This window comes from Calonectris borealis, chromosome 15 (genome assembly GCF_964195595.1).
Source record: "Calonectris borealis chromosome 15, bCalBor7.hap1.2, whole genome shotgun sequence".
Lineage (NCBI taxonomy): Eukaryota > Metazoa > Chordata > Aves > Procellariiformes > Procellariidae > Calonectris > Calonectris borealis.
The window spans coordinates 2,261,672-2,289,626 of NC_134326.1; the positions used below are offsets into that span (position 1 = coordinate 2,261,672).

General features: G+C 60.7%; 5 protein-coding genes across 9 annotated transcripts; 3 read left to right on the plus strand and 2 right to left on the minus strand.

The window, feature by feature from the left end:
* Positions 1-655: 655 nt before the first annotated feature.
* Positions 656-7,060, minus strand: CD14 (CD14 molecule). 2 transcript variants are annotated; one of them, XM_075163986.1, is made up of 2 exons: positions 6,769-7,060; positions 656-3,144 (listed from the first exon to the last, which is right to left on the minus strand). In XM_075163986.1, the coding sequence occupies exon 2, from the start codon at positions 3,132-3,134 to the stop codon at positions 1,779-1,781; it is 1,356 nt and encodes a 451-aa protein (XP_075020087.1). In that variant the 5' UTR covers positions 3,135-3,144; positions 6,769-7,060; the 3' UTR covers positions 656-1,778. The 2 variants fall into 2 exon arrangements, with proteins under 2 accessions (XP_075020087.1, XP_075020088.1); XM_075163987.1 differs by lacking the exon at positions 6,769-7,060 and adding an exon at positions 4,219-4,566.
* TMCO6 (transmembrane and coiled-coil domains 6) lies at positions 5,203-13,275 on the plus strand. 4 transcript variants are annotated; one of them, XM_075163983.1, is made up of 12 exons: positions 5,203-5,723; positions 7,054-7,178; positions 7,419-7,528; positions 7,649-7,832; positions 9,067-9,171; positions 9,836-9,921; positions 10,490-10,606; positions 11,299-11,410; positions 11,499-11,673; positions 11,819-11,913; positions 12,453-12,620; positions 13,111-13,275. In XM_075163983.1, exons 1-12 carry the CDS (start codon positions 5,417-5,419, stop codon positions 13,273-13,275), a joined length of 1,749 nt encoding a protein of 582 aa, XP_075020084.1. In that variant the 5' UTR covers positions 5,203-5,416. The 4 variants fall into 4 exon arrangements, with proteins under 4 accessions (XP_075020084.1, XP_075020083.1, XP_075020086.1 ...); XM_075163985.1 differs by lacking the exon at positions 5,203-5,723 and adding an exon at positions 6,299-6,383; XM_075163982.1 differs by lacking the exon at positions 13,111-13,275 and having other exon boundaries at positions 12,453-12,974.
* Positions 13,276-13,603: 328 nt separating this feature from the next.
* Positions 13,604-15,048, minus strand: NDUFA2 (NADH:ubiquinone oxidoreductase subunit A2). Its single transcript, XM_075163989.1, has 3 exons — positions 14,905-15,048; positions 14,677-14,783; positions 13,604-13,797 (listed from the first exon to the last, which is right to left on the minus strand). The coding sequence occupies exons 1-3, from the start codon at positions 15,009-15,011 to the stop codon at positions 13,706-13,708; spliced, it is 306 nt and encodes a 101-aa protein (XP_075020090.1). The 5' UTR covers positions 15,012-15,048; the 3' UTR covers positions 13,604-13,705.
* A 100-nt stretch (positions 15,049-15,148) lies between these two features.
* Positions 15,149-24,509, plus strand: IK (IK cytokine). The gene is made up of 20 exons (XM_075163990.1): positions 15,149-15,240; positions 15,992-16,058; positions 16,285-16,377; positions 16,871-16,930; positions 17,489-17,656; positions 17,741-17,855; positions 18,090-18,160; positions 18,269-18,315; positions 18,580-18,743; positions 18,863-18,971; positions 19,548-19,587; positions 19,990-20,215; positions 20,573-20,591; positions 21,094-21,172; positions 21,454-21,534; positions 22,076-22,133; positions 22,601-22,689; positions 22,991-23,099; positions 23,794-23,828; positions 24,246-24,509. Exons 1-20 carry the CDS (start codon positions 15,225-15,227, stop codon positions 24,271-24,273), a joined length of 1,674 nt encoding a protein of 557 aa, XP_075020091.1. The 5' UTR covers positions 15,149-15,224; the 3' UTR covers positions 24,274-24,509.
* A 921-nt stretch (positions 24,510-25,430) lies between these two features.
* On the plus strand, positions 25,431-27,522 carry WDR55 (WD repeat domain 55). The gene is made up of 8 exons (XM_075163991.1): positions 25,431-25,472; positions 25,543-25,685; positions 25,794-25,894; positions 25,962-26,049; positions 26,239-26,418; positions 26,543-26,642; positions 26,729-26,898; positions 27,072-27,522. Exons 1-8 carry the CDS (start codon positions 25,455-25,457, stop codon positions 27,379-27,381), a joined length of 1,110 nt encoding a protein of 369 aa, XP_075020092.1. The 5' UTR covers positions 25,431-25,454; the 3' UTR covers positions 27,382-27,522.
* Positions 27,523-27,955: the final 433 nt, after the last annotated feature.

Consider the following 27,955-nt stretch of genomic DNA (forward strand, 5'->3'; position numbering starts at 1 on the left):
TCCCTCTGTCTGCCACCATTCCCCTATAGAATGACATTACAACACTGCCCCAATGTCTTCAGGCGTGGGGGTGATGCCAGGCTGGACATGAGCCGTCATTGCAAATGGAGCAAGCAGCATCTGGGGCTCCATCAGTGGCAGAGCAAGGGGTGGGGTTGTGTCTCATGTGAGTGCTGCTAAGGGAAAGCGAATCCTTGGATTCTGGGACACAGGGATTTCTCCTTCCTCATCCACTGGACAGCAACTGCTGCTCCCTATTCCCAGGTCCAGCCAGTAGCAAGGCTGAGCACCAACCCCCAAGATGCAAATGCAGGCACCTGATGTACACACGTCCACGCGGGCCAACACAAGCAGAGCAGTGCCTTTGCTAGCACCTGTCTAACCAGCAACAGCGCGCCCATGAGCACAAAGCACACGGGTGGCACGGCCCCATCCCTCCTGTCCAGCTGCTCAGGGCTGACATGGGCTGGTGGCACAACCCCACACCCCCAACCTCGATCCACAGGGGGGTGCACACCCGTGTGCCCTCGAACACGCAGCAGACCCCAAGCCGATCCCGGATCCACGGCTGGACCCTGGGCCCTGTTTGGCCAATCTCCAGCTCCTTGGGTCTTTCCACACTCCGGTTTCTCACCCACCGGCTAGTCCAGCCTGCGTTTGCTCACAGGTCACATGCACGTGTGCGCAAACAGAACAGAGAGTGAGGTGACACAGAAAATACCCAGGAATAACTTTTAATGGGAAGGCAGGACAGACCATGGGGACGAAGTGCAGGGCTTGGCCAGGCGAGCGCTGCCTACCTACGACCAGCCCCCTTCTTCCCCGTCCCCATTTTCCCATGCTTGTTCCTTCGCGACCCACCCACCGTGATCCTCCCTTTGATCTTCCCATAAGTGTTCCCCAGGAAGTTTTGCACATTCCCCCGATCTCCCTCAGCATCCCATAATCAATTTTCTCTTTCCTATGAGACGCTTTCTGAATAACCCAGAACCCAAAATAAACGTGTTTTCTTCTTATCAGTTAAAAAGTTTCTGGTTGAACCTCTTCAAGGTCACACTTGAGGGGCTCTTCCACCAGTGCCTTGAGAGCTCGGGTCTCGGTTGCTGTCTCTGTTACCTCCGGCTCATTAGCGTTTGCATATAGGGGTGTTTAATTTATTCATTTTCCTGTCTTTTGTGATTTTTCTCTTATTCTGAATAGCAGTTAGCAGACATCCTCACAAACCAGACACCCTCAGAGCCATGGCCCAGCCATAGCCCCAGGTGAGGAGCGGTGGAGGATCAGCAGAGGGGCCGCAGAGGCTGCAAGGACGGCCGGGCTGGGGGCTCAGGGCTACAAGGTGCGGGGGGCTCTGGGCAGACACCACCAGACCCCAGTGAGGCTTGGGGCATCTGAGCGCTGCCTGCAGCCGTGCGAATTTGATGGAGCTGGACTCCTCTTGTTCAGGGCAGATGATATCACAGGGGCAACGGGTGCACGTTGGGGCCCGGGGAGTTAGAGCTGGCCGTAAGGAAAACCCCTCTGGGAGGGTGCAGCTCTGGGACAGAGCAGGGCCAGGGGCTTTACTTGGGGGTTTCCCCAAAACTTGGATGGGCAAAGCCACAGTCACTGTGGGATAATGCTGGGGACAGTTCTGCTCCACAAGGAAGCCTGGACTGGGGACACTGAGAGAGCCCCTCACCAGCACTTGGGGGTCTTTCCACAGAGCTCCTGGCCTTGCAGCCCCTGGGGCTGAGGCCCTGCGGGGAAGCACTGGTGGGAATGGTCACACGTCCCCTTCACACTCTGAGGCAGGGCCGGAGGAGCCTGGGCCTGGATCTGAGCAGGCAGACGGCCCCGGCCACGCCGAGCAGGGTGAGGGCAATGCAGACAGGGGCAATCACCGCAGCGCTGTTACACTGCAGCACCGAGACCGGCACGTCCTTCACCAGCCTGCCCTGGTAGCGAGGGGGCGAGTGGCACCTGTAGTCCTGGGGCCAGCCCTGCCCAAGGTGCACCAGGCCCGCCAGTGCCTGGACCCCCCCGGCCCCAGAGCATGAGCAGTTGTAGGGGTTGCCAGCCGCAGTCACATCCCGCAGGTGCCCCAGGAGCTTCACCTCATCCCATGGCAGCTCTGCAATCGAGTTGTTATCCAGGTGGAGGGTGTCCAACGTGGGATAATTCCTCATGGAGGGGGCAGCCTGCAGCACGTTTTGGCTCAGGAAGAGCTTCTTCAGGGAGCTGAGGGAGATGTCTACAGCATGGAGGTGGTTGCAGCTCATGTCCAACACTTCTAGGCTGGGAGGCAGAGGTGTGAGGACTTCATCCAAGCCAGTGTCAGACAAGTTAAAAATTCGGAGGGCCACTGGCCACTGGCAGGAGGAGGACGGGTCTGCCATGAGCTTGTTCTGGCTGAGATCTAAATGCTGGAGCTCACGCAGCAGCTGCATGCTTTCGCACACGCTGTGGTAGGATGTCAGGTTGTTGCGTTGCAGACTCAGTTCCTGGAGCTGAGGGAAAGCCCCCTCGCAAAAGGCGGGCATCAAGCTCTCATCCCCAAGGCTGTTTTGTGCCACGTCCAGGGAGCGCAGAGCTCTGAACACCCTCCCGATGCCACAGGGCAGGCTGGTGACACGGGAGCCAGTGACAGCCAGCTCCTGCAGGGTCTCCAGCCAGCCGCTCAGACTAGAGAAGTCCTGCTCGCGGCCCGTCAGCGGGGCAGATGTCACGTTGTGGAAGCGCAGGGACAATACGGGCAAGCCCTGGCCGGCCATTTCAGCCCAGTTTCCTCTCCCCTCGAAAATGCAGCTCTCAAACACCAGCTCCTGCACGTGGGTGTAGGAGAAGAACTTCAGGACTCGGGCGAGGAGTATCTCAGGCACCAGGAGACCACCAAAAATTATTTTTCTGATGTCAAGGGAGCCCACCATTTCAATGGTGGAGGGGTCCAGGTCGTTGATGGGGAAGGCTACATATCTCTCCAGCTCTCCCCCCCAAAACTCCACGACAGAGGCTGGGAGGCACTGGATGATGCTGCTCAGGCTTTCCTGGGACAGGTTGTAGCACACACAGTGCTTCTCAGTGCGATTGAAGAAACACCTGCCTTCTGCCTCCAACAGCCGCAGTCCCAGGAGGAGGAGAACAGCCACGTTCATGGTGAACAGCCTAGAAATGAGGAGAGCAACGGTGAAAGGCAGCACTCTTGAGGCAGTGGCAGCTGAGGGGACCATTCAGATCCAGCCGACAGGAGGGCTGACTTGGGCAGGTTCAGCCCCGGAGAGCCACCCCTCAGGGACACAGCGCTGCCCTCACCGCTCCTGCCCAACTGCCCTTCGCTGCCCACACCGCATCAACACCCGCCTGGCTACTCAGCCATGACTCAGGGCAAAGCTCCAAGCTCGTTTCACCAGTGAAACACCCAAGAGCTACACCCGTGCCACTCACTCCTTGGCAGGGAGTCAGTGACACTGGTCTCACCCCACCCCAAAAGCAGGGGTTCAGCAAGGCAGGGTGGCTTTTCCCGAGGCAGCAGGCGCCAGGCTCTGCGCCTTCCTGCCCGGGCTGCCTTGCTGCAGAGACCCCGTTCCTAAGTGACCAGGAAATCCCACGGATCAGGAGAAACTGGAAATGCCGAGTTACAGACAGTGAAGCCAGATATATCAGTCTGACCACAGGACGGGAGAGCCACAGTTCTGTTTGTTTCTCTGCGTGGCACGCGATGTAATCTGGGGCAGGAAATTGCAACAGAGGGCTTCATATTTTCCTTTTTCTAACCCAGCAATTTGATTCATTACCAGCCTCCAACGGGACGGTAGAAAATAACTTTTGAGGGTCTGTACGCATCCCTGGCAGCACCGAGTATTGCTTTGCTGTCCAGCTGACGGGAGAGTCTTAACAACAGATTGCAAAAAAGCAGCAAGCAAAGATTTGAAAGGCTCCTAAGAATGTGCTGACTCAGCTCTGTCCGAGCACCCAGACGGGGCAGCGGCAAGGAGTCTTCGGGGGTCTCCAGTCTGACCTCCTGCTTCAAGCAGGTCTGTTGACAGCACTAGCCCTGATCAGCCACAGCTTTTCCTGGCCGTGTCTCAAAAACCTCTGAGGACAGAGCTCTCCCTACCTCTCTGTGCCATCGTGGGGCTGCACCACCCTCCCGGGGAGAAGCTCTCCTCCAGCATTTGTGCGAAGCCCCCCTCGCTGCGGGGGGGCACGAAGCGGGGGTGGGTTTGTCCAGTGACTCACCAGCCAGCTCACGACTGAAATGTTTCCTTGTCCCACAGCTGGTTCCTCTAGCTGCTGCCAAATCCAAGGCGTAGGTGCCAAAGGCTCTGCAAGTGCCCAGCTCTCTCCTGCGCCTGATCCTCCCTTGCCTCCAGCCGAATGAGACCTCAGTGCCTGCAGGTGTCTTCCAGCTGCCGTTGGCACTTCCGCAGCATTTAGATCCGCACGGTCAGGGCTGGCGGGCACCTGGAGGCAGGTTCCTGGGTGCTGCCCTTGCTCCCTCTGCGTGACTTCCTGAGCTGGACGGGGCCGGCTGTGCCACGGGAAGCAACGCGCCACACAGCAACCGCCCAAATCACTTCTGCTTCGCTTCCCCCGGCTCTGGGCTGGGAAGGGTTTTGGTCTAAGTGCCAATGCTGCTCACTTTCCTAGGAAGGATCAGGGAAGAAAGTGCAGTAAAGGTGCCCTAAACGCACTCTGGGGACCAGTCCAAACACACCTTTGCTTCCAGATGCTCTGGACTTGCTATGCCTCAGAGCCCACTGGGTGCTGAGCACCCTGCAGGAGGCAATGCAGAAGGGTACGGGACTGTCGTACCCAGCATCCAGACCATCGCCAGATGCCCGTGTCTCACATAGGATGGGGACAGGACAAATTCCCATCCACTGTGCGCACAGCCCAACGCTGTGAGGGGCACTTCTTCACCCAAGATCAGCTTCCTTGGCAACCTGGCTATTTGGCTTGGCCAAGGATTTCACATCCCTTGCCCCGTGCTCCTTAGGCAGCTGGTGGCTGCACCTATGCCAAAATGTTAATGCTCCCTGTCAGCGAGTGGAGACCACCAGGCATTTGGAAAGATCCATCAGGGTTTTTTTTCCCCAGGGATTTCTCTGCCTATGTTGGATTTCAGAAAGGCAACAAAACTGCACAGCTAGAAGATGCAATTCCCAGTTTGTTTTTAATGCAGCATTGCAGAAAGACACTATCAATGTGAGAAGAGTTGGGGCAGAAGCTGCCTGTCCCATGTGCTCTGGCACTCTGCTGCTGGGGTGGCTGAAGGTAAGGTCTCCTCTTGCTCGTTACATCTACTGCAGCTCATTTTCTTGTTCTTGGCGTCACAGGTGGAGTGCTGCACTGCTTCTGCTGCCTTTGCTTGAGCAATTCCTTGTGCAGAGGGGTTCAGTAACTCCACGATTCCTCTTCTCCGTTCTCGGGTTACATGAAACCACTCCTGTGTGCATCGTGGAAAAATCATAGCTGCCTTTCTGAGTTCTCCTCGCTACTCCCTTGCGTGAAGTCGGCAGCTCTAACTGTCTGGGCCTGGTACCTTTTAATTGCTCACTGCTGGCCACCAGCTGCAAATTCCTCCAAATGGGGAAAAATGACTCTTTATCTCCTCAGTGGCCAGCCACACCCCACTTCAGAGACATGTGGTTTTGGAGCCGTCTTTTGCGTGATGACTTTCTTGTTCTCGTCACCACCGTGGAAGATCCCAGGACACCGAGCCCCGTTGTCTTACGTTTCTGGTGAGCCTCCGGGCTTTTTTGGCTTCAACAAACACGCAATCCAGCCCTGCGCGAGCAGAAACCTTGCCTGAGCCCGGAGGCTGGCTGGGTTCAGCCCTGCAGGGCCAGAGGAGTTCATCCTCTGGCTGCTTTCCCCCCGCCGTGCACACTCGTGTCTACGTCCCCGCGTGGAAGCCCTGCACCCCATCCCTGCAGCCAGTGCCGCGGCCGCTCCGCAGAGGGCCACCATGTGCTCCCCGCGACCGACCCCGGCCACGCAGGGGCCCGGCCGGGCTCCCTCCCAGCAGAGCCCCTGCCCCGGGAAGGGCCGACCCTGGTCCTCCTGCGCCTGGGCCCCGGCCCCCGGGGCTCCCCGGGCTGCGGGCGGACCCGCCGGCCGAGCCCTCGGGGGGGGACAGCAGGGTCCCGGCCACCCTTCCCGGGGCTGCCCGGGGACCCAGGCAGCGGCACCGGCGGCCGCCGCCATCCGGCCCTGCCCGCCGCCCCGCCCCGGGCCCGGCCCTGCTCGGCCGCCTCCCTGCGGCCCTGCCCGCTCCCGGCCCGGCCTCCTCCTCCGCCTCCTCCGCCCCGCCGCCATGTGGGGCCGGCGGCGGCGCGGGGCCGGGCCCAGCGGCCGCGGCGCGGAGGAGCTGCGCGCCCGGCGGCGGGAGCGAGAGGCAGGTCCGCGCCGGGGCCGGGGCCGGGGCCGGGGCCTGCCCGGGCGGGGCGGGGGGGGGGCGGAGGCGCGGCAGGACGGGGCCGGGCCCTGGAGAGAGCTCTCGGGGTCGGGGCGGGTTTGTGGCCCCTCCCGTGGGTGGCGGGGCCGCTGGTGGGACCCCGCCGGCCGCCAGCTCTGCCCCACAGCGGCACCCAGACAGAGCCCGGCCCCGCGCCCCGTCTGGCCGCGCGTCCCGGGTGTTCGCGGTGGTGGGCATCCGCGGGCTCCCCGCCCGCTCGGGGAAGCGTCCTGCAGCCTCATTTTTAAATCCACGTGGCTTTTCTGCCCTGGATGCCCCGTTTCCTCGACCGCCTCCCTGCGGTTTGGGTTTTCCAAGGTCTCGCCTACCTAAAACCATCTTTGGGTCCCTCCCAGTGCGGCCACCCTGGTCCTCACGCCGCTGTCCTGCCTTCGTACCGGTTTGCCCAGCCGTGGCTGCATGCGTTGATGCATGGCCGTCCCCGCAGCCTGCGGCGTGCGAGGTCTAAGTGCAGTCACTGCCTCGTGCGTCCCTCCCAGCTCACGCGAGGAGGAACTGGCAGTTTCTCCCCGTGAAAAGGAATGAGGGTCTTCGGTGGGATGGAGAAGCGTCTTGACCTAGGCAGGTGGTGACGGTGACCAGTTCGATCACAGCTCTCAGGAAAGCCCGGCGGCAGGAGCAGCTGGTCAGCAAGCGGCTTCTGCGGGAGGACACCACAGCAGAGGAGGGTGGACAGGATGGAGCAGAGATCGTGCCAGACCCTCTCTCAGAGGATGAGGTGAAGAGCGTGATGTTCTCCATGGTGATGGGGGTCCCTGGGGTCTTCCCAGCTTCTAGGCATGTGGAGGAGCCTGGGTGGGGATGGGTTTGGGAGTGTTTTCTGAGTCACTTCCAGACACAGTGAGAAACAGTAAGGTTCTTTGTGACCGTCTTTGTGCCCTGGGTTTCTTTGCCTCCAAGGATGAAATCTTAACCTTAGCACTGCTTGAAATTCACCCATTTTTTAATTTTCGAATAGGTTCTTGAGCTGCTCAGAGGCATGCAGAGGGGTTCAGAGGACAGGAAAAGATCACTCAGCCGCCTCCGCTGGGCTCTGCAGAACAAGGAGACTCAGCAGAAGTTTGTCAGGTCAGCCCAGGTCTGGCACTGCATGTCCAGAGCGGCCCTTTGTACCAGTCGTGTGGACGAGCTGGTGTGTGGCCGAGGGTGGGAAGGCAGGAGGTGACAGCACCCTTTGGGTTCCACCAGGCTGGATGGCAGCATCCGGACACTCATCGGGCTCTTCACCAGCAGCCTGGCTGACATGCAGATGGAGTCAGCCCGCTGTCTCCACGAGCTTTCCCACTCCAGTGACCCTGCTGTGGCTGAGGCATGTCTGCCAGTGACCTCCTATCTCCTCACCTACCTCTCAGGACACAGTGTTGAGTTCACGGTAAGATCCATGCTTACGTTTGCCAGGGCTCTCGCACCTGATAATCCTTTGGTAGCAGTTGGGTGTTGACCTCTTTCGGCCAGCCTTAGCCTAACATGGCTCACATAGGAGTGCTGGTGGGAAGGGGCCTTCTGGAAGTCTCTAGTCCAACCTTCCCGTTGGAGCAGGACTGTCCCCGGTGCTAGCCCAGGGCAGGGAGGCTTTGTCTGGCCAAGTCTTGGAAATATGGAGACCCCCTTCACTGTGCCCCATCCCAACACCAAGAGGAGTTTGGTTCCATCGTGTTTGCACCTCTTTCCGGGTAGCTGCAGGCTACTCTTAAATGCTCTCAAGCCTCATCCAGGCCAGGAAAATCCTCCTGCCACAGTGCAGGACGCCGTGGGTTGCCCCATTTGCAATGGGTTCCTCCTCTTCAGCCCCAAGCTCCGTTTGGGGCAGCAAGGACTGCAGGCTGTGGCAGTTAGACTCCATCATCAGACACAGGCTGGGCCTGGACAGGAGGTACCTTGGCGTCTGTTTGGTGGGTAAAGCAGAAATACTAGATGGGGGTCAGTTTAGGTGTTTTAAAAGATCTTGGAAAAGTGAAAGAAATGAGCAGCTGCAGGTTGGGAGGCAGGGACAGCTACTTTGTCAGCTTACCTTCACGCAACAAGTAGGCAGGCTGTTGTCCAGGTCGGGAGGAAGAGCAGAGTGCCTCTGCCTCCCGGCTGTGCAGTTTGATCCGGGCGAAGGAGCGAACAGTTGGAGTAGCTCTGGGATGCCCGTGTGTTTTGGCGGCTGCCGAGCAGTGCGCCTCGTGCAGCGTGCTGAGCTCCTTTGAGAAGCAGACAGGATCAGAGCTGAGGAACAAGATGGGGAACAACCCCAAGGTGATGATCACATTTTAATGCAGCACATGGGCAGTCTCCAGAAGAATACTGCGGAATTAGAGGGGTCTCAGGGAAATGTCATAGCAATAATTAGAAGCCCGAAAAGCCTCCAAAGTAGAAGTGATCAGATCCCAACCTGAGCCAGATAGAAAAAGGATAAATTGAAGTTGATACAGCTGGGAATGGGGTAGCTGGAGAGTTCGGCAGTATCATTCTATGTTTACCCCTCTAAAGACAGCTTCAGGGGGAGTGTGTGCCCTAGTCCCGGGGTGCAGGGACCTGGGGGCCTTGCTGGCTGCCCAAGCTGGCCAGGGTCCCGCTGCGGCGTGCGGAGGGGGTGACCTGCTCTCTCGGGCATGTTTCAGGAGCTGTGTTTGTACACGCTGGGGAACCTGGTAGTAGAAAGTGAAGCTGTGAGGAAGCAGCTTCTGCCTCAGGGCATCATTCCAGCGCTGGCATCCTGCATCCAGGTGGGTGAAATAGCTCAGCCACACTCTTTCCCTGCCCTGCCCCAGAAAGACGCCTTTTCTTATGCCCTTTAGACGCTGGCTGACAGTACTGAGTTACCAGCCCTCCTTCCAGCTGTGGCCACGGGCAGAGACCCCTCTGCAGAGGGCTGCTCCCTTGTGGGTGAGGATCTCTCATGGGCTCTCCTGCACTCCATTTTCGGGGCTCAGGTCACCACCTTGTGCTCTTCTCCAGCTGAATCTCTCACATCCATAACTGTGGCTTGCCGATAAACAGTCTGTAACACGGGGAGCTGCAGGCTTCTCCCCTCCGCACAGTTTGGGTCCAGCAGGCATACGAGGCCAACGCAGCGAGCGGGGCTGTCGTTTGCAGATCTGAATGCTCAAAGCAGCACTGCTGCTGTGTTTGGGCTCCTGGATCCCTACAGCTGCAGCCCATGTGAGCGCGGGGAGGGGGGACAGCTCAGCTTCGGTGTGGCCACAGGTTGCTCTATCACTCCCGGTCCCCTGCTGTGCCCCCTCTTCTCCAGGCATGGAGAGACTGCGCTGCTCAGCTGCTTGGTTTGGTGTTACAAAGAGGTATCGCCCTCTCACCAGCACGGCAGCTGGCCCCCGGGGATCCCCCGGCTCTGTCACGCGGGATCAGCTTTGTTCTGTTTGATTGCAGTCCCCGCACGAGGCTGTGCTGGAAGGTCTGGGCTACGTCCTCTCGCAGCTCCTCCAAGCCAAGGAAGCCCCCACAGAGATCATACCGTGAGTCCGAGCCTCTTAACCCTGCATCAGGATGGGCCCTGGGGCCCGGCGTGGTATTTGCGTGCCAGGGACAACGACGCCTTTCCCATCCCAGTGATATTAATAGTTCAGAGCAGAATCCTACCAGAACTGTGGAGGTTTTGTTGCAGATCAGGGTGCGGGGCTCAACTCTTCTCCCTCAGCCTCATCTGAGCAGACAGCTCTGGTATTTCGGTAAAGGACAGTGTTGAGCAGGGTAGGCTCGCAGGAAAATTCCGGTTGTATTCCTCCCGCGAAGGAAAAGATCAGCTTGACAGCCCCCAGTGCCAAAAATGTGACCCCAGCCAGGGGCCGTGAGTGCCCCCAGGCCCTGCCACGGACAGGGAGAGCTTGTGCGGGGCCTTAGTGCTGCCTGAGGCTGCAGCCCTTAGGTCAGAGTCCCCTCCAGGTGTGTTTTGGAGCACGTGGGCCCCAGTACGGGGGAGAGCAGCTCCCTGCTCAGCAGCCAGGGCTAGCGTCTCCCTGTCAGTTGTCTGTCCTGCTTGTGCTCTGGCCTGTGCCTCCGTTAACTCTGCTCTTCTGACCCCAGCTTGGTTCTGGACTCTGTTCTCCCCCAGCACATGCTTCGACTGGTTTGCTCCGGCCTCAAGGCTGGGATAGGAGCAGCCGTGGAGTTTGCATGGTGTCTCCACTACATCGTTTGTAGGTAAACGCGCTTTTCTCCTCATTTTAAGTTCCCTGGGGGCAGCCAAACAGAGAGGCAGGAAGGCCCAGGGTCCTGTGAGGGGACCTGGATCGCCTCCCCTTGCCCCTTTCCCTTGGGAAAGCAATGTCCCTGCCATCCTGGGCATTCCCACTCTCGTACCTGAGCACACACGCGCTGTTTGCAGGATCACCGAGTTCCTTTACAGGGTGATAACAGGTGATAAACCTGAGGAGGCTGTTCCCAGTCCTCTGAAACCGCCCCAATCACCTCCCCATGTCTGGAGTTGTCCCCCGCACTCCCCAAGGCAAACTCCCTGAATCCTCACGCTTCTGGGGTTGGCCCAGTGTCACCTGGCCGGGCGGGCTGCTGCCAACAATCTCTGCCTGCCGGGGCATGGCTGCTCCAGTGCCATCTCTTTCAGCAGCCCCAGCAGAAAGGAATGTGTGGGTACTCAAAGAAGGATCGGGGCTGTTGTTTCCAGACCCACACAGATAATTCCAGTGGATCTGTTTTTCACGGGCTTTTAAACTTTCTCATAAGCTCAGAAACAAGCTGCTATTCAAACATGAAACAAGCCCTGTGGCGGTTCAGGAGAGCGCTCTGAATTTCCAGGCCCCGTTGTTCGGCAAGGGCTGCAGCAGTCTTCCCTCTCCGAGCGCTGAGAGCAACCACGCCGTCCCTTCCCTTTGCAGCCACACAGCCAACGCGGCATTGCTGGCGCTGGGGGCCTTGCCTGCCCTCACCTCGCTCTTGCTCGACCTGGCTTCTGAAATCCCCCGAGATGCTCCTGAAGGCCTGGAGCTGGTAAGACACAGGCAGGGTGCTGGCCGTTCTCGGCACTGCTGTGGGGATCCAGTCCAGCTACAGGGCTCTGTGTTTTCCACCGTCACAGCTCGTCTGCCCAGTGCTGCGGTGTCTCAGCAACCTGCTGGCAGAGGAGACGGGCTGCGAAGTCCAGATCCAGGACGAGCGCCTGCTCATCGCCCTCTTCCTCATCCTGCAGTGCTTCCTCCAGCAGCACCCATTCATCGCACAGGAGTGTCTCTGGCTGCTGAATAACCTCACGGGTGAGCGTCCCGCAGGGCTGTCAGCCAAGCCAGAGCTGCTGCCGGGACCCGCCTTGATTGCTGGCAGACTCACGGCGTCTTGTCTACAGAGACCTCCCTCAGAAACCTCGATTTTATTGACACGTTCCTTCTCTGCCCACCCTAGCGGACGAGCCCTTCTTCTGCTCTGCTCTGCTCTCCCTGGACTTGCTCCCGGCCCTGCTGCAGCTCCTGCCGTGTTCCCAGATGGCCAGTGCGTTGGTAAGACCTCAGCCTCATGCCCCAGGTCTGGGGGGAAGCGCTGGACTTTCAGGAACATGAATCCCGCACGCACGGTGCTCAAGTTGGAGGGTGGCTTGGGGCGCTAGCAACAGCTTGGCGGAAGGTCTCGTGCTGTGGTAAAGTCACCATCCGCCTCCCCTGAAGTCACTACATCTGTATTTACCCGTGACAGAGTCTTGTCCTGGCAGAAGAGGTGTCCCAAAGTAGATGTTAACTTGGGGTCAGGCCTGCCAACACCTGGAGTTGCTGCTGCCACCTTCTTTTGGAAGACCCTAAAGCTTTAGGGGGTCCTGGGGGGATGCTCTGCCAAGGTGTGGGGGGAACGGCTGCGTCTGCTTGGCACAGCGATGAACAGTGCCTTGGGGTGGGGATGGAGAAGGCTTTTAAAGACCATTCAAAATCCAGCCAGTTGGTGGGCACATGGACGTGGGGAGTTCTTTGGAGATCTAAGTTTGTCAGGAATCTGCACACTAACAAAGTGTTCATTGCTCACTCCCTTTCGTGGCTTCTCCGTCCAGGTCCTGACAGTTCTGTGCAATATAGCAGAGAAGGGGCCAGCCTACTGCCAGCAGCTGCACCGGCAGCCTGCCCTGCCCCTGCTGCTGCCCACCCTCGCGCTGCCCCACCCCGAAGTGGTGGGGCAGTGCCTCGAGCTGCTGCACCTCCTCTTCCTGCACTGGCCCGAGGTAAGAGCGGAGGATGCCTGCCCCAGAATCAAGCACGAGATCGTAAAGCCGGGGATGGGGATTATTATTATTATTTACATAATACTGCCTTCAGTCATTGCCACGCTAGCCCCCCACTCCTCAGCACCCAGACACGTGCCTGAAGGGGGGCACTTGTGTGATGCAGAGGGTGGAAGCCCTTCTTGTGTCTCTGGGAGTTCCTTTTCATTGACAATGACTGTTTTTTGGACAGTTGTTAGTACCCTTTCAGGTTATCATGTGGGGATTCTTTTAATTCAATTGTGCTTACTTCAAGCTTTGTGCGCTCCCAGCCAGCGATCAGCATGGCTGGATTTACCTGGCTTGGGACTTTAGTGTCTGGTAGGGCTCTGGGGAACTCCTTCAGCCCCCTTCCCTGGGCTGTACAGTGGTGGCTCTGGGCAGGCAGGATCAGCTGTAGCGGCTGCTCAGGTGGCAGCCAGCCAGCTCGCACCCCTCTCCTCTCACACAGGCTGCTGCTGACTTCGTCAGGCAAGGCGGGCACCAGGCCCTTGAGCAGCACCAGAGCACCCCAGAACTCCAGGAGCGGGCACGGGCACTGCTGGACATGGTCGGGCAGCCCCTGGGAGCCTCTGCCTTCAGTCCCTGCCACGCCGCGTTGTCTGCCTTCTCCTAGGCCACGCCGCCTCCCGTCCCTCCCCCTGCACTCCAAGGAGGAGTAAACTGTTCGCCCTGGTTAGGGGTCTAACCGCCAGCTGTCAGCACCAGTGCTGGCTGCACGGGGACACTGGTCCTTGGCAAGATAAGGCTGTTTCCATCCTTGTCACCACCTCGTAGCTACCAGCAGGCTGCCCTGTGCCTCCCCGGAGCTCGGTGCAGGGGCAGAGCTGAGCTGCAACCCGGGCAGACGGGCTCTTGATACCGGGGAGGTGGTGTATAAACCCTGCGGGATCGGCCACTCCCTCCAGCATCTCCTTTTGGCTTTAAACCCCAACATGCGAAGCTCAGGGTAAGCACATTGCGTTTATGCGATTGATAAGTTAAAGATACACATTTTACATTAAAGATCATCAGTCAAGTCTTCAGCACGCGCGTATTTACTGTCTTCACACCTTGCTTTTCACGATGTTCTCCAAGGCCTTGGCCACCTCGTCCATGGTAAGGTTGTTCAGCGGCACGCTTTTCTCCTTGCCAAACTCTGCAGGAAAGACAGAGGGTGAGAAAGGGGGCAGGTGCCTTGGTCCTTTTCTGCTGCAAGGGCAACCCAAAGCCCTGCTTTAGGTCCCCCAAGTGCCCCTGGCATCACAGCCCAGGCTCCCATCACCACCCTTTCGCACCCACCACGGTGCCTCCCTGTGCCCAAGTTACCGCTTCCACCTTCTCTTTATTCTGAGCCTTTCCCTTGGAGAGAAGCCAATGCAGCCTAACACGCTTCCTTGCCTCTTTTTGTTAACTTCTGCTGCACAGCAGCGGGGCAGAGGCCTCCACCATATCCCAAAGCAACCTGGTGGCTTTTGGCCTGCTCACATCAAGATGCTCACCAACACTTCAGTAAAATAGTGCTGAAAAACTTGCTGTTCCTACCTGGGGGTGTATTTCCCTGCAGGTCACATACAGACATGAGACAGGCACTATACCAGCAGGCTCTACAGGCCTGTGTGCTTGCACTGGGACACTTGTGCTTAAAGAGTCATTGCATCTCTTTGAAAGAAAGTTTCTAAACTAATTTTGTCCAGCCCAGATGGCTTTAGGAAGAAGACAAAGCTTTTCTGCTCCCTCCTTGGCATTTCACTGAGAATGCAGCGAAAGCAAAGAAAACCCAAACGTTTTTCTGTATAGGAATCCCACGGGGGTGGGAGATCACAGCCACAAGCTGGCAAAACACCTCCTGAGCCGCAGGTGCCTTTCCTGCCTCCCGCCAGGTCACGCAGCAGTCACACACTTCTCTGAAGTCAGCCCCCACCGGGCCTCCCGGACAGCGGCTCCCTCTCCCCCAGCGTCGCTCGCTGCAGCCGCTGAACCCCCCGCTCGCTGCAGAGCGCGGGGCTCCGGCGCTCGCTTCCAGCTGTCCACGTACCGTACCGCGCCCAGAGCGTGGGCTGGACACCGGAGCACTCGCGGATCAGGATGGGGAAGTCGGGATTTGCCTTCTTCAGGGTCACATAGTGCTGCTCGATGAAGTCTCTGGGGAGGGAAGGAGGAACGGCGGATCCCCGTGGCTGAGCCCGCTGGGGCCGGGCGGGCCGGGGCCTCGCTGGCCCCCGCCGGGCCCGGCTCCTCCCTGCGGCTCCCGGCCCCGGCTCACCTGACGCCGCGGCTGCCCGCGGAGCGCTGGCACAGGTGGATGCGGAGCTCCCGCAGGCTGCGGCCCAGCCCGCCCCCGATGCCCCTCACCGCCGCGGCCGCCGCCATCTTCTCTCTGCTCCTGACAACAACATGGGGGCGTGGCTTCCGTGCCCGCCAATCGCAGAGTCCGTCAATCGCAGAGTTCACCAATCGCAGCGCCCGCCGGCCTGCCCGCCGGCCAATGCGGATGGGGGGCGGGCCGGCCGGCCGCGGGGGGTGCTGGGAAGGGGAGCGGCGGTGCGGAGGGGCCGTGGTGCGGGGCTTGCGGAGCGGGGCGCGATGCCGGAGCGCGACAGTGAGTGGGGCGGGGGGACACGGGGCACCGCGGGGCTCCGGGACGCCCCGGCGGCCGGGGTATGCGACCCTCGGGCTGGGGTGCCGCGGCACTCGGGGGAGTGGCCCGGTGGGGGGGGCGGCGTAGGCCCACCCCGGGCTTGGGGCACCGGGCTGCGGCGGGGGAGCGGGGGGACCCCCCGGGGGGGCGCGGTCACACCCCCAGCCTGGGGAGAGGAGCAGCCCTGCCGGGGGAAGGGGTGCGGTGACAGCCTTGGGGGTCGGAGGGAGGGGACCTCCCGCCATGGGGCTCCGGGGCAGCCCAGGGGGTGAGGAGATGCTCGGGGGGACGTGGGGACAAGCCGGGGGTGTGTTTGGGGGTAAACCTCTGCGCGGGGGATTGACAGGGGATGGGGCACTAGGGCGTTTTTGGGGGTAGAGGGGACGCACGGGCAGTCCCGGGAGGTGGGGGGGACGGGACAGCCCTGGGGGGAGGCATTAGAAACCCCCCCGGGCCCAGAGTCACTCGGGCTGGGGGGGCGGCAGGGTCTCGTGGTGGGCAGTGACACCAGGACCTCTTCGTCCCATGTGCCCTGGTGGGGCCACCCCAGGGTGTCGGCGGCCTGGGCTCTATGGAGGAGCGGGGTGGTGGGTGAAGGCTGCTCCCTTCCCTGGTCCTGAGCAGGGACCGGGCTGGGAGGATTGTGGGGGCTGGAGGGGGGTTGAAGCCGTGCAGGCAGACTCTGAGCGCTCTGTTTCCTCCTGTCCCCCAGATGAACCGTTCTCCAACCCCCTGGCCCCTGATGGCCACGATGTGGACGACTCGCACTCCTTTCACCAGTGAGTACGACTGGGGTGTGACTGGACCAGGACTACGGGGCCCAAGGCCGAATCCCCCATCTGGAGGCTGGGAATGACTGGGGCAGTGCAGCCTTTGGGCTCCCTCCGCGGGGACCCTGTGTCCGACTCCGTCACACAGGACATGCTGGCAAACCCTCTGCCTCCTCGGAAGCCGTTGGGCTGCCGTTTGGGGGATGACGTTTTCTGTTTCCTCTCTTCCTTGCAGGTCCAAGCTGACCAATGAAGACTTCAGAAAGCTTCTCATGACCCCGCGGGCTGCGCCAACATCTGCGCCACCGTCCAAATCTCGCCACCATGAGTGAGTAGGACTCTTATTTACAGGGCTGTGGGACAAAGCACGTCCAGTTTCCCTTTGGGGCTCCGCTCCTACCTGACTCTCTCCCCCTGCGCTCTGCAGTGGAGTCTGCAGTGGAGTATCTAAAGGGGCTTTTGCTAATGAGTGTGCAGATAGGGCCCGAGGAGCAGACCTCGGCCTTGCTTTGGCTGGGGTCCGTGCAAGCTGTGCATGTGTGTGTTAAGTGGAGAAACAGGTGGGTCAGGACTGCTGTAAATAAGAGAGCGAGTCTCGCATGGCTGTAAGATGCTTTGTGCAGGAGGCAGGTTTAGGTTTTTTCCTGTGAAAATCGGTGCTTTCCCCTCCTCTCCCTGCTGACAGAGTGGAATTAGGGAGAAATGGGATTGTACTCTTCCCATCTTTGAGCATCTCGGTGCCCTGCTGTGTCTGAGGGACTGTTCTGTCGGTGTTTGTATGGCTCTGCAGACTGTACGTGTGGTTTCTCGCCCTTTTCCAGGATGCCCCGGGAGTACAACGAAGATGAAGACCCAGCTGCTCGCAGGAGGAAAAAGAAAAGGTAAATGGGGAAAGCAATGCATCAGGACTTGTCTTCGTACATCATGCCCCTCCCTTGAGCTCTTGGGCTACGAAAGAGGACCCTGAGTGGCCTGGATTATTTTGGGGCTTTGGAGCCAAGCAGAATGAGAAGAGCTCAGGCTGAGTGACTGTCGCTGCTTGTGGGAACAGATGTGGGAGGGCGGCAGCAGGATGGGGGCGAAGCTTCACCTCCGGAAGAAGTGGGAGAGGCTCTGTGGGTGTCTGGCAGAGCAGGGCAGTGATGGGACATCTGCACTGGTGACTGCGTTTTTTGGGGCACGTCTGCGCAGCAGGACTGCACTTGACCTCTTCCCTTTGGAAGGGAAGACCGAGCTCCTCTTTAGTTAGCCTCCGTACAGCAGTTTCATCTTGCCTGATGCCCTCCAGGAGTGTTGTGTCCCACGGTGCTTTAGTACGTTTTTGGGGAAGGGGGTGGGAGCAGAACAGGCACGTGTGGGGCCTCGGGGGCTGTTACCTGACCGGTGCATCAAAAGCGTGAATGTGTCACTCTAACACTGAGCTGTTTTTCCAACCCCAGCTATTACGCAAAGCTGCGCCAGCAGGAGATAGAGCGCGAGAGGGAGTTGGCCGAGAAGTACAGAGATCGAGCCAAGGAGAGAAGAGATGGTGTGAACAAGGACTATGAGGAAACGGAACTGATCAGCACAACTGCCAACTACAGGGCTGTGGGGCCGACGGCAGAGGCGTACGTGAGCCCGCGACATGGCCTTGTCTTGCCAGTCTGCTCCAGAGGGGCTGTCTCGTAACTGGCTCCATATTTGTTGCACAGGGATAAATCTGCCGCGGAGAAGAGGAGACAGTTGATCCAGGAGTCCAAGTTCTTGGGTGGTGACATGGAGCACACTCACTTGGTGAAGGGTCTGGACTTTGCGCTGTTGCAGAAGGTGAGCACAGATATCTTCGTGCTCTTCGTCCACTCTGTCCGCTCCCACAGGCAGAGAGGGTGGGCAGAGGGTATTAGTTGCCACTTATGGGTGCTTCAATCTTGTCAGTGTGGATTCCTCTTTCTGGGAAAGATTCATGAAGGGTTGGGGAGCTGGTGGAAGTGGGCTTACTGGTTCTGATGGGCAGCAGTGGCATGGATTGATCTGTAATGCATGGATTTACTCTGTGGCCAGGTACGGGCTGAGATTGCCAGCAAGGAGAAGGAAGAGGAGGAAATGATGGAGAAGCCCCAGAAAGAAACCAAGTGAGTGTTGAGGATTTTGCACTCCTGAGTGCAGCTGCCTCCCAGAGAGGATGCAGAGGAGGCATACGCTTAGCATAATACTTCTGTTTGTTTTCTGTTTCTGTTCAGGAAAGATGAAGATCCTGAAAACAAAATTGAATTTAAGACCCGGCTGGGTAAGACTGTGTGGATGTGGCTGTTCCCCGCTTTGTGTTGTGCCACGGGTGTGGGAGAAATCCTGGAGGCTGAATGGAGGAATGAAAACCTTTAGTCATTGCAGGGGAGAGTCTGAGGTGTAGGCATCCTGAATTTGAGGGCTGGAGGAAGCGTGTCTCTTGGGAGGGGATTCTGATGTTTCTGGTAAACTAAATACGCTCTGCTGTGGGCTTGTCCATTGCTCTTGTAAGAGCAGCTCTCCCACACGTTTCCTTCCCCTCCAGGTCGCAACATCTACCGCATTCTCTTCAAGAACAAGGCCTACGAGCGGAATGAGCTGTTTCTGCCGGGGAGGATGGCCTACGTGGTAGATCTGGACGATGAGTATGCCGACACCGATATCCCAACCACGCTGATCCGGAGCAAGGCTGACTGCCCCACCATGGAGGTACCCAGCCAGCAACCAGGGTGCTGGACCGCATTGGTCTGAATTGGCCAGAGCAGGTCTTGCCAGGAGGCGTTCCCCACCAAGGGAGTTGGATGCTTCCTCGGGGATTTCTCTTTCAGGCACAGACCACGCTGACCACCAATGACATTGTCATCAGCAAACTGACGCAGATCCTCTCCTATCTCAGGCAAGGGACCCGCAACAAGAAGCTCAAGAAGAAAGACAAAGGTAGGAGCTGAAGGGAACCAAGTAGTAGGACTCAATGCTTGAAGCCTATCCCGAGAGAATGAGGTGTGTTTTGGTGTGCTGCATTCCCCTGTGCCATGAGGCCACCTGTCAGAGGACAGCGATTTCCTGTAGCTCCCCGAGCACCGCGTCCTGAGGGCGGGCTGTCCCCGAGCACCGCGTCCTGAGGGCGGGCCGTCCCCGAGCACCGCGTCCTGAGGGCGGGCCGTCCCCGAGCACCGCGTCCTGAGGGCGGGCCGTCCCCGAGCACCGCGTCCTGAGGGCAGGCTGTTCTGTGGCACGGCACGGGACTGGCTGCTGAGAAATCATAGCTGAGAGGGTGCCTCGTGCTGCTCTACTCTTCCTGGTTAAGGCCCAGTTCCTTGGGGAAATGTCCCCTCTTGGGGGGGGACAGAATGGCTTCCTGAGGGGGCTAGATACGACGTGGCAGCCGAAGAGGAGGTCAGGACATGCTGCAGCCCTGCCACTCTCGGGGCTTGGAAACCAGACTGGGGACAGGGAAGCAGTGCAGGTGGCGGAGTGGGTGATGTGCCTCTCACTGCTGCTGTGTCCTTGCAGGGAAGCTGGATGAGAAGAAGCCCCCTGAAGCTGATATGAAGTAAGTGCCTCCCTGCCCCCAGGCTGTGGGGTCTCAGCTCTCTGCCTTAAGGAATGTCTTTTTGGCCCATCACGTTTGGAGAGGGCTGGGTTTAGTGCTTCTGGAGCCTCTTTGGACCTGTGGTTTGTAGGACAAGGCTGGAGGCAAGCTCTGTTTTTGCTTTCAGGCTTGAGGCAGGCAAGAGCTCTCTCTTGTTCTGGACCACAAGAAGCAGGTCCAGGCAGCAGAAGAGAGCAGAAATGCAGCGATACCTGTGCCAGATGTAGAAGGCAGTTCTAGTGGGCATCCTTAGCTCTCGGTGCTGGTGCTGCGTCCTCCTTTATTAGGTTGCAGTTCAAAGGGAGGTGGTTGTGGCCTCTTCTCTTGCAGCATCCGTAACTGCAGGCTCTTTTCCACTTCTAGCATCTTTGAAGACATTGGGGATTATGTGCCCTCCACTGCGAAGATGCCACGGGAGAAAGAGCGGGAGAGGTACCGAGAGAGAGAGCGTGACAGGGACCGGGAGCGTGACAGGGACCGAGAACGTGACAGGGACCGGGAGCGTGAGAGGGACAGGGAGCGTGACCGGGAGCGGGAGGAGGAAAAGAAGAGGCACAGCTACTTCGAGAAGCCCAAGGCTGATGATGAGGTGAGCCTCTGCTCGAGAAGCCTGGACTGTCCCACCCCATCTCTGCCCTTTGGGGAGTGCAGCTGTGGGGTTGGTGGGTCACCCTGGTGGCTTTGGGTGTCTCTGGTGGTGCTCCCACACGTGCCAGGGTTCAGCTCTTGCTGAGCTCTGTCTCTCCAGCCAGGGGCTGGTGGGTGGCTGGGTGCTCGTCCTCTCCTTCAGCAAGGCAGGCAGGACTAGCACAAGCCAGAGCTTTTATGGTTCAGCTCTGTGTGCTTGCCACAGAGTCTTAAAGTGGAGCTGCAAGTCATGCAGCACTGTCACTTGCCCGCTCTCAGCCCTCCCGGGTGACACGGTGTCTCTCCCTTTTCTTTGCAGCCCACAGACATCGACAAAGGTGAGTCAAGTGGTCTGGACACTTGAATGAGGCTGGACGTTTGAGCGAGGCCGTACGGGGTTGCAGATTTCAGAACCGCTTGGCTGGCTGGCCTGAGCTCCCTGTTCTCCCAGAGGCTGCTCTGACGGAGGAAGTTGCCTGCCGTGAGGGTTTTGGGGTGAAGAGTCTTGTGCCTACAGGCTACTGCATGCCACCTGTGTTGAGCGTGTGTGCAGATCCTTCCCTGGCAGCAGACCAGCTCAAACCACCTTATGCTGGCTGTAAGCTGAGGAGGATTCAGGGTCTCCCAGGATCAGCCCGCCCCTGTCTGTGCTCAAACTGGTTTGCTGCTCCTCGGTGTTCTCCTGGCTCCTCCTCTTCTACCTCATACGCATCCTGTCCTTCTGCCTGTTACCCCGTCCCGATGAACCGGTCGTGCAGAAGGGGGCTCTGCCCAGCCCCATGTGTATTGCGGTGAGCTGTTCCTCCCCCAAAAATCACCCTGCTGCTCTCTCTACCCCAGGACCCGGCTCGGCCAAGGAGCTCATCAAGTCCATCAACGAGAAGTTTGCTGGAGCCGCTGGCTGGGAAGGAGCAGAGTCATATCCTTTACTGTCTGTGCCAGCCTGGCCGACGGCGGGGCCGGGCTTCCCTTGCAGGCAGGCCTTGCCCGAGTGTGGCTGCGTGGCTGTCCTTCCTCGCTGGGGAGGGCTCATCCTCCGGTAGCAGAGAAATGCCACCCAAACCTTGCTGCTCGTACGCCAAGTACAAGATCTGCAGCCTCCAATTCGGTTGTGTTGGGGCAGGAGGGGGCTCTTTGGCTGGCTGTGCTCAGCCCTTAGCTGTACGGCTACGTGGTGGTGCTTTCCTTGACCGTTGTCACATTGAAGAAGCCAGAAGACAAGAAGCAGCTGGGGGACTTCTTCGGCATGTCCAACAGCTACGCCGAGTGCTACCCCGCTACGTAAGGAAGCAGCAAGAAGCTGCGGGTTGGGAGCAGGGTGTGCCGAGGGGCTGCTGCGCTCTGGCAGCAAGGACTCGAACATCAGCCCCACTACTTGTTGGGAGGAGCGGGCCTGGCTTTGTCTGGGGTTGCAACCTACTGTTAAAATGCTCCCCGAATCCTTGGTTCTGGCAGACCTGGCCTTTTCGTAGCTGGTCTCTGCTATAAATGGCTACCTGGCGTCTGCTGCCTGCGAGTGCCGGGGAGAGGCCGAGGTGGCTGGGAGTCTGCCACACAATTAATGTGCTCGTTGAGCTCTGGCTGCAAAGCAGTCCCTCGGCAGAAGAGGAACAGCTTTCAGCCTGCAGTCGTCTCGGGAGCATTTGCAATCTTGGATGCCCTTGTGGTACAGCTCACCTGCAGGGCTTGCTGTTGGAGGAACTTCTCTCTGTTCCAGGAACTGAGCGCATTCGGTCTGAGGCCACAAGAGATGGCTCCAAGGTCCTGATCCACGTCCCATGGACCCACTCCCAACCTTTCCTTGCTTTTCTTTTCCTTACAGAATGGATGATATGGCTGTGGACAGCGATGAAGAGGTGGACTACAGCAAAATGGATCAGGTATGCCGTCACCCGCTTTTAGGACCAGCCAGCGAACTAGACGTCAGTGCAGGCTGAGGGGATCCCACTGGAGAGAAGCAGCTTGTGCAGAGGGGTTGAATGCCCTGGAGCTGGGTGTTGAATGCGTTTTGGGGTTTGCTGATCTGCTGCGTGCCTGGGTCTGGGCGGGATCTGTTGTCCCAGGGAGCAGTCCTGGGACAGCGCGACGGGGACTGTCCCAGTGCGACTCTCTGGCACTTGACCGAGAGGCGGCGGGGAGGTTTGCTGGTCCGTCTCAACTCCCTCTTCCACAGAATCTCCTGTCGGGGCTTCTCGGGGAGGGGATCTCGGAGCCAAGGCCAGACTGGGTGCACAAGCCCATTGAACTGGGGCCGATGGGAGATTGAGATCTTGTCTGGGCGTGCGGGGCTGCATGAGAAACCCTGGCATCAACTGAGGAGCTGCTCTGAGTCGTTCTTTCGCTGCAGGGTAACAAGAAAGGACCTCTGGGCCGCTGGGACTTTGACACCCAGGAGGAGTACAGCGAATACATGAACAACAAAGAGGCTCTGCCCAAGTGAGTGCAGCCCTTGTGAAGGGCTGAGCAAGGATTCTGGGTGGGGGTGGCCACGCTGGCCAAACGTGGGTCCTGGGGGAGCTTGAAGCAAGAAGAGGGTTCCCTGGTGAGGACCCGAGGATGAGCTGTGGATCCTGGGCCTGGTGGCTTCTCTCTGCTCTTAGTATCACCCTTGAGGACTCGAGAGTGCTGCCCAAGCCAGCTCTGGAGTTCGGGCTTGCGGCTGGGGCAGATGTGTCCGTTCCCCCAGCAGGCTGTGGATCCCCTGCGAGCGCTGAGCTCTGTCTTGCTCCTTCCCCAGGGCGGCCTTCCAGTATGGGATCAAGATGTCTGAGGGACGCAAAACCCGTCGCTTCAAGGAGACAAATGACAAGGCGGAGCTGGACCGGCAGTGGAAGAAGATCAGTGCGGTGAGTGCCTGGTGCTGGGTTTCGTCGGTTTAGGCCGCGAGCTGCCAGCGTAGCCCAGGAGAGCTCCCACCTAGTCCTGCCCTCGCTGTCTTAGTCAGGGCTCTTCGGTCCAGCCCATGTCCTGGCAGCCAGGCACTGCCGGTGTGCGTGTGCAGCAGGGCTGGCTCTCTAGAAGCTCCATTTCCTCCTTGCGAGAGCACCAGCCAAATATTTGGGGCTTCAGGACTGCAGAGGCATCTGGAGCTGCATTTGGAGCTGTTGCCCTGGGAGCAGTCCCGATCGGGGGCTTTTTGCTCCGGGCTCTGCAGCAGATGAACGTGTCCAAAACCGGCAGCTCAGAGCCATCCAAAGGGATTTGGAGGGGACAAGGCATGTTTAGCAGCTCCGTGTTTTCTAACTGGCAGAGCTGGGGGTTGTCCTGGCAGGGTGAGCTGGCCATGAGCACCCCGACGGTACAGGATGGGCTAGGGGAAGGTGAAAACAAGTGGTCGTTGGTGGCCAAAATGGAGCAAAGGGGGAACAGGCCAAGCTTCTCCAGACTTCAGGCAGCTTGTGGACAACTTCAGCTCACCTCAGCTTGCTCTGGCCTGGCTACAGCTCTCCCCGGGTGTATCTTGCACCCTACAACCCCTCTGCTGCGGTTGCGGGCAGCCAGCTACCCTGAGGGTAACGGGACTTTGTGCTTTCTTTGCAGATCATCGAGAAGAGGAAGAAGTTGGAGGCTGATGGGTTAGTAAAGCTGTCTCTGCTCTGGGCTCGGCCGGTGCTGGGGCCTGGCCCGGGCGCTGCAGGGCGCTGCAGGGCGCTGCAGGGCGCAGAGACCTCCCTGCCAGCTCTCGGCAGTGGGGCTGGAAGGAGAATGGAGATCGTTTGGTCCCCTTGGGGTGCTCCTGCCCTGCTCAGCGCAGCAGAGCCTGCAGCACACCTCTCCCCTGGGCCGTGGGTGGGTGCTGAGCAGACCCCAGGGCCGTGTTTGGGGCTCCTCCTTGACCAGACAGTTCCGCCCCATCCAGCTGGGTGCCCCGAGGAGCTGTTGGGCCCCCGTGCAGTTCTGTGGGGTGAAACTGTGGACCTCGGTGGCGAGCTCTGGGTGGGAGCCGTCTGCCCCGCATCCTCACCACCGTCCTGCCCCTCTGTCTCTTCCAGAGTTGAGGTGAAACGTCCCAAGTACTGATGCCTCCAGTATCTTCTCCAGCTCCTGGAACGCCAGCCCGCGGGATGCTGCCTTCCCGGAGCTTGCTGGTGTGCTCTCCTCGCCCCCGACGCCGTCCACCCTCTGCTCCGGGCTGGGCAGCACGTGCCCCCCCACGCCTTGCGCCGCGGGGCTGTGCTGAGGCTCCCCCCTCAGAGTTTGCTGTATAGCCTGTGACGTGTAAATGTTGTAGCCGTAATAAAACCGCATTAAATTTGCGTGAACGTCTGTTTGTGGGGGCAGGGAGAAGGTGCCTGGGCTGGGCTCTTCCCACCCACCAGGCCCTCTTGGGTCTCACGGGGCGAGCCCTAACTGAGGCTGTTTATTGTGGGAGCCTTTTGGGGTGGGGGGCTGCCTGCCCCCTGTCAAGCCCCGGATAAAATTAGCAAATAAACCTATTTGGGGGAAATAATCCCAGCTGAGCAACCTCTGCCTCGGTGCGTGGGGAGGAAAGGGGACCCTTGCGTGGGGTACAGCACGAGGAACGGCCAGAAGCGGAGGACTGGTACGGCTTCCCCTGCGCAAGCTGCAGTGGCGGCTGGCGGCGCTGGGGCCGTGCGTGGCCGCGGAGCGGTGATTGCCCCTGGCCAGCGGCAGGGTGGATGCCATCGGGCCAGCACCAGGCAAAGCTCATCACCACAGTGCAGGGCCTGCAGGATTAGCCCCTCTGGGCAAGGACGGGGACGCTGCTGGTGGCCCCTGGCTGGGCTGGGGCCCTGGGCTGGACCTCGGGGGGCCCTGCCAGCCCCTGCTCTTGAAAGGGGCCGAAGTGACACCTGGTCACGGGCACTGCCTGGCCGCCCCCTCCCCTGGGACGCAGGGAACGAGGCCACGGTGTTCCCCGTGGTGCAAGGTAGGGAGCCCGTGGGGGCTCCCAGTGCCGCGCGGCTGAAAAGCAGGAAAATACGAGGCGGCCGGGAAAAGGCCGGAGCGAGTCCCGGCAAAATGGCCCACGGGTGCCCGCGGGCTCGGGCCCCTCGCGGGACGAGACACAACGGGTCGTGACACACCGGGGTAACCGCCGGGCTGGCGCCGGCCCACGCGTGTCAGCCCCGCCGGCCACCACTAGAGGAGCGCGCCCTGCGGCGGGGCGGTGCCATGCAAATGAGGGGGGCGGTGCTATGCAAACGAGCACAGCGCCTGCGCCCAAGCGGGGACCCGGCATGGCGGCGCCGGGGGAGGTGAGCACGCGTGGGGGCGGCGCGGCCCCGGCCCCGCCGGCCCCGGCCCCACCGCCCCGCTCTCCCCCAGGGGTGCTCGGAGCCAGCGGGGAGGGAGCCGCGGCTGCGGGACACCCCCGAGGACATCTGCTTCGAGGCGACGGCCAACGCCATCGCCCTGCACCCGGCCCGGCCCCTGCTGGCGGCGGGGGACGTGGACGGCGACGTCTACCTGTGAGTGGGGCCGTGGGGGCGTGGGGCGGGGGGTCCCAGCTGGCAACGGCTGGCACCGGCCGTCGGGGCTCCCCGCGGGCCCCGGCGAGCCCGAGCCGGCGCTGGCAGGTACTCGTACTCCTGCACCGAGGGGGAGAACCGGCAGCTCTGGTCTTCGGGGCATCACCTCAAGTCGTGCCGGGACGTGGCCTTCTCCCAGGACGGGCAGAGTGAGTGCGGGGGATGTGGGGTGGCACCGGGGGTGCCGGGGCTGGGGGCGTTGACGCGGCTCTCCAGAGCTTTTCACCGTGTCCAAGGACAAGTCCGTCCACATCCTGACGGTGGAGGAGGGACGGCTGGAAACGCGCTTCCCCAAGGCCCACGGGTAGGTCTGTGCGGGCAGCTCGTCCCGGGCAGCGTCTGCTGGGGCAGCGTCCCCTTCCCGCCCCCGCCGGGGCCACGCAGCCCCGGGCCGGGCAGGCAGAGGCCGGAGCATCGATCTCCGATGCTCTGGGAGCCCTTCGCCCGCGGCGTGAGCTGTGACTGTGCCGGCACGGGGCTGGGGTCTCTGCAGCTCGGCCCTCAACTGCGTGCTGCCCATCGATAACCACGTCTTTGCCACGGGTGATGACGACGGGGCGCTGAAGGTGTGGGACCTGCGCAAGGGGGACGCCATCTTGGAGGCCCGTCAGCAGGAGGAGTACATCAGCGCGATGGCCGTGGACGGTAACGGGAAGATCCTGCTGACGGCCAGGTACCAGGGGCTCCGTGGTGCCGGGGTCGGGCTCCCCCATGCCCACAGGGCCTTCCCGTAGGGCTGGGGGAAGCGCCCTGCGCCATGTCCCACGCTCACGACATGCCCCTTCCGTCTCCCACAGCGGTGATGGCACCCTGGGCGTCTTCAACGTGAAGAGGCGGCGCTTTGAGCTGCTCTCGGAGCCACAGAACGGGGACCTGACGTCTGTCGTGCTGCTGAAGGTCAGCAGCGGGCCCTGCCGTGGATCCCTCTCTACGCCCCGCGTTTCTTGTTCTGCCTCTGCCTTACTGGCCTCCATCTTGCCCAGAGGGGGAAGAAAGTGGCATGTGGCTCCAGCGAAGGCACCATCTACCTCTTCAACTGGGACGGCTTCGGGGCCGCCAGCGACCGCTTCGCTCTGAGGGCCGAGTCCGTTGACTGCATGGTCCCCATCACGGACAGCATCGTATGCGTGGGGTCCCTGGATGGAGTCATCAGGTCAGGGGTCGGGAGGGGTCGGGATGGGGAGGGGAGGTGTGGGAGAAGGTCAGCCTGGGTTGGGAGCGAGGGAAGGGAGGGCTGCCAAGCCTGCGCTGGCGCGGGCGGGTGGGCTTGTGCTGGAGCGGGGCGCTGCCTCCCTGCGAGGTCCTCAGTGGGCCCCCCGTCCCCAGGGCGGTGAACATCCTGCCGAACCGGGTGCTGGGCTGCGTGGGGCAGCACCTGGGGGAGCCCATCGAGCAGCTGGCGGTGGCCCCGGGCGGGCAGCTCCTGGCCAGCTGCGCCCACGACCAGAAGGTGAAGTTCTGGGACGTCTCCGCCCTGGGGGGGCTGGTGGTGGACGACTACCGGAAGAAGAAGAAGAAGGGGGGGCCGCTGCGGGCCCTCAGCAGCAAGGCGGCGGGCAGCGGCGAGGACTTCTTCGCCGACCTGCGGGACGAGGCCGAGCCGGCGGCGGGGAGCGACAGCGACGGCAGCGACTGAGGGGCCGGGGCGGGGGCACCGCCTCTGCCCGGCGCGGGGGCGGAGCTCTGCCCGGCCACGCCCCGTGGGTGGGCACACCCTGGGGGTGTGGCTCTGATCGGCCACGCCTTCGGGCGGGGTCACGCCCGCATGGGCGGGCGCTGCCACCACCCCCGGCAGGCATTCTGATTGGCTCCCAGGGCTGCCACTCAGGCGAGTTCTTAAGGGGACAGCAGGTGTCGGGGCGGGGGGTGGCCTGGGGGGGGTTGCCTGGGTCCCTCGGACGGGGTGGGCAGCGCTTATGGGGCGTCGGAGGCCCCGGAGGGAGGAGCTCGGGGGTGGCCCCGGGGTGGGGGGGAGGTTGGGGACGGTGTGGCTGAGGGTCCCGGCGGAGGGGGGGGTGTCTGACATGGGAGGGATCTGGAGGGGCCCGGTGTCTGGGGGGTCCTTGGTGGGGAGGACTTGGCTGGGGGTCTCTGGTCGGAGGGACTGGGGGGGGGGGGGGGAGTGTCGTGACTGAGGGTCCCTGGTATGAGGGTGTCCAGGGATGGGGGGTGTGGCTGAGGGTCCCTGGTGGAGGGGTTTGGGGGGGCCA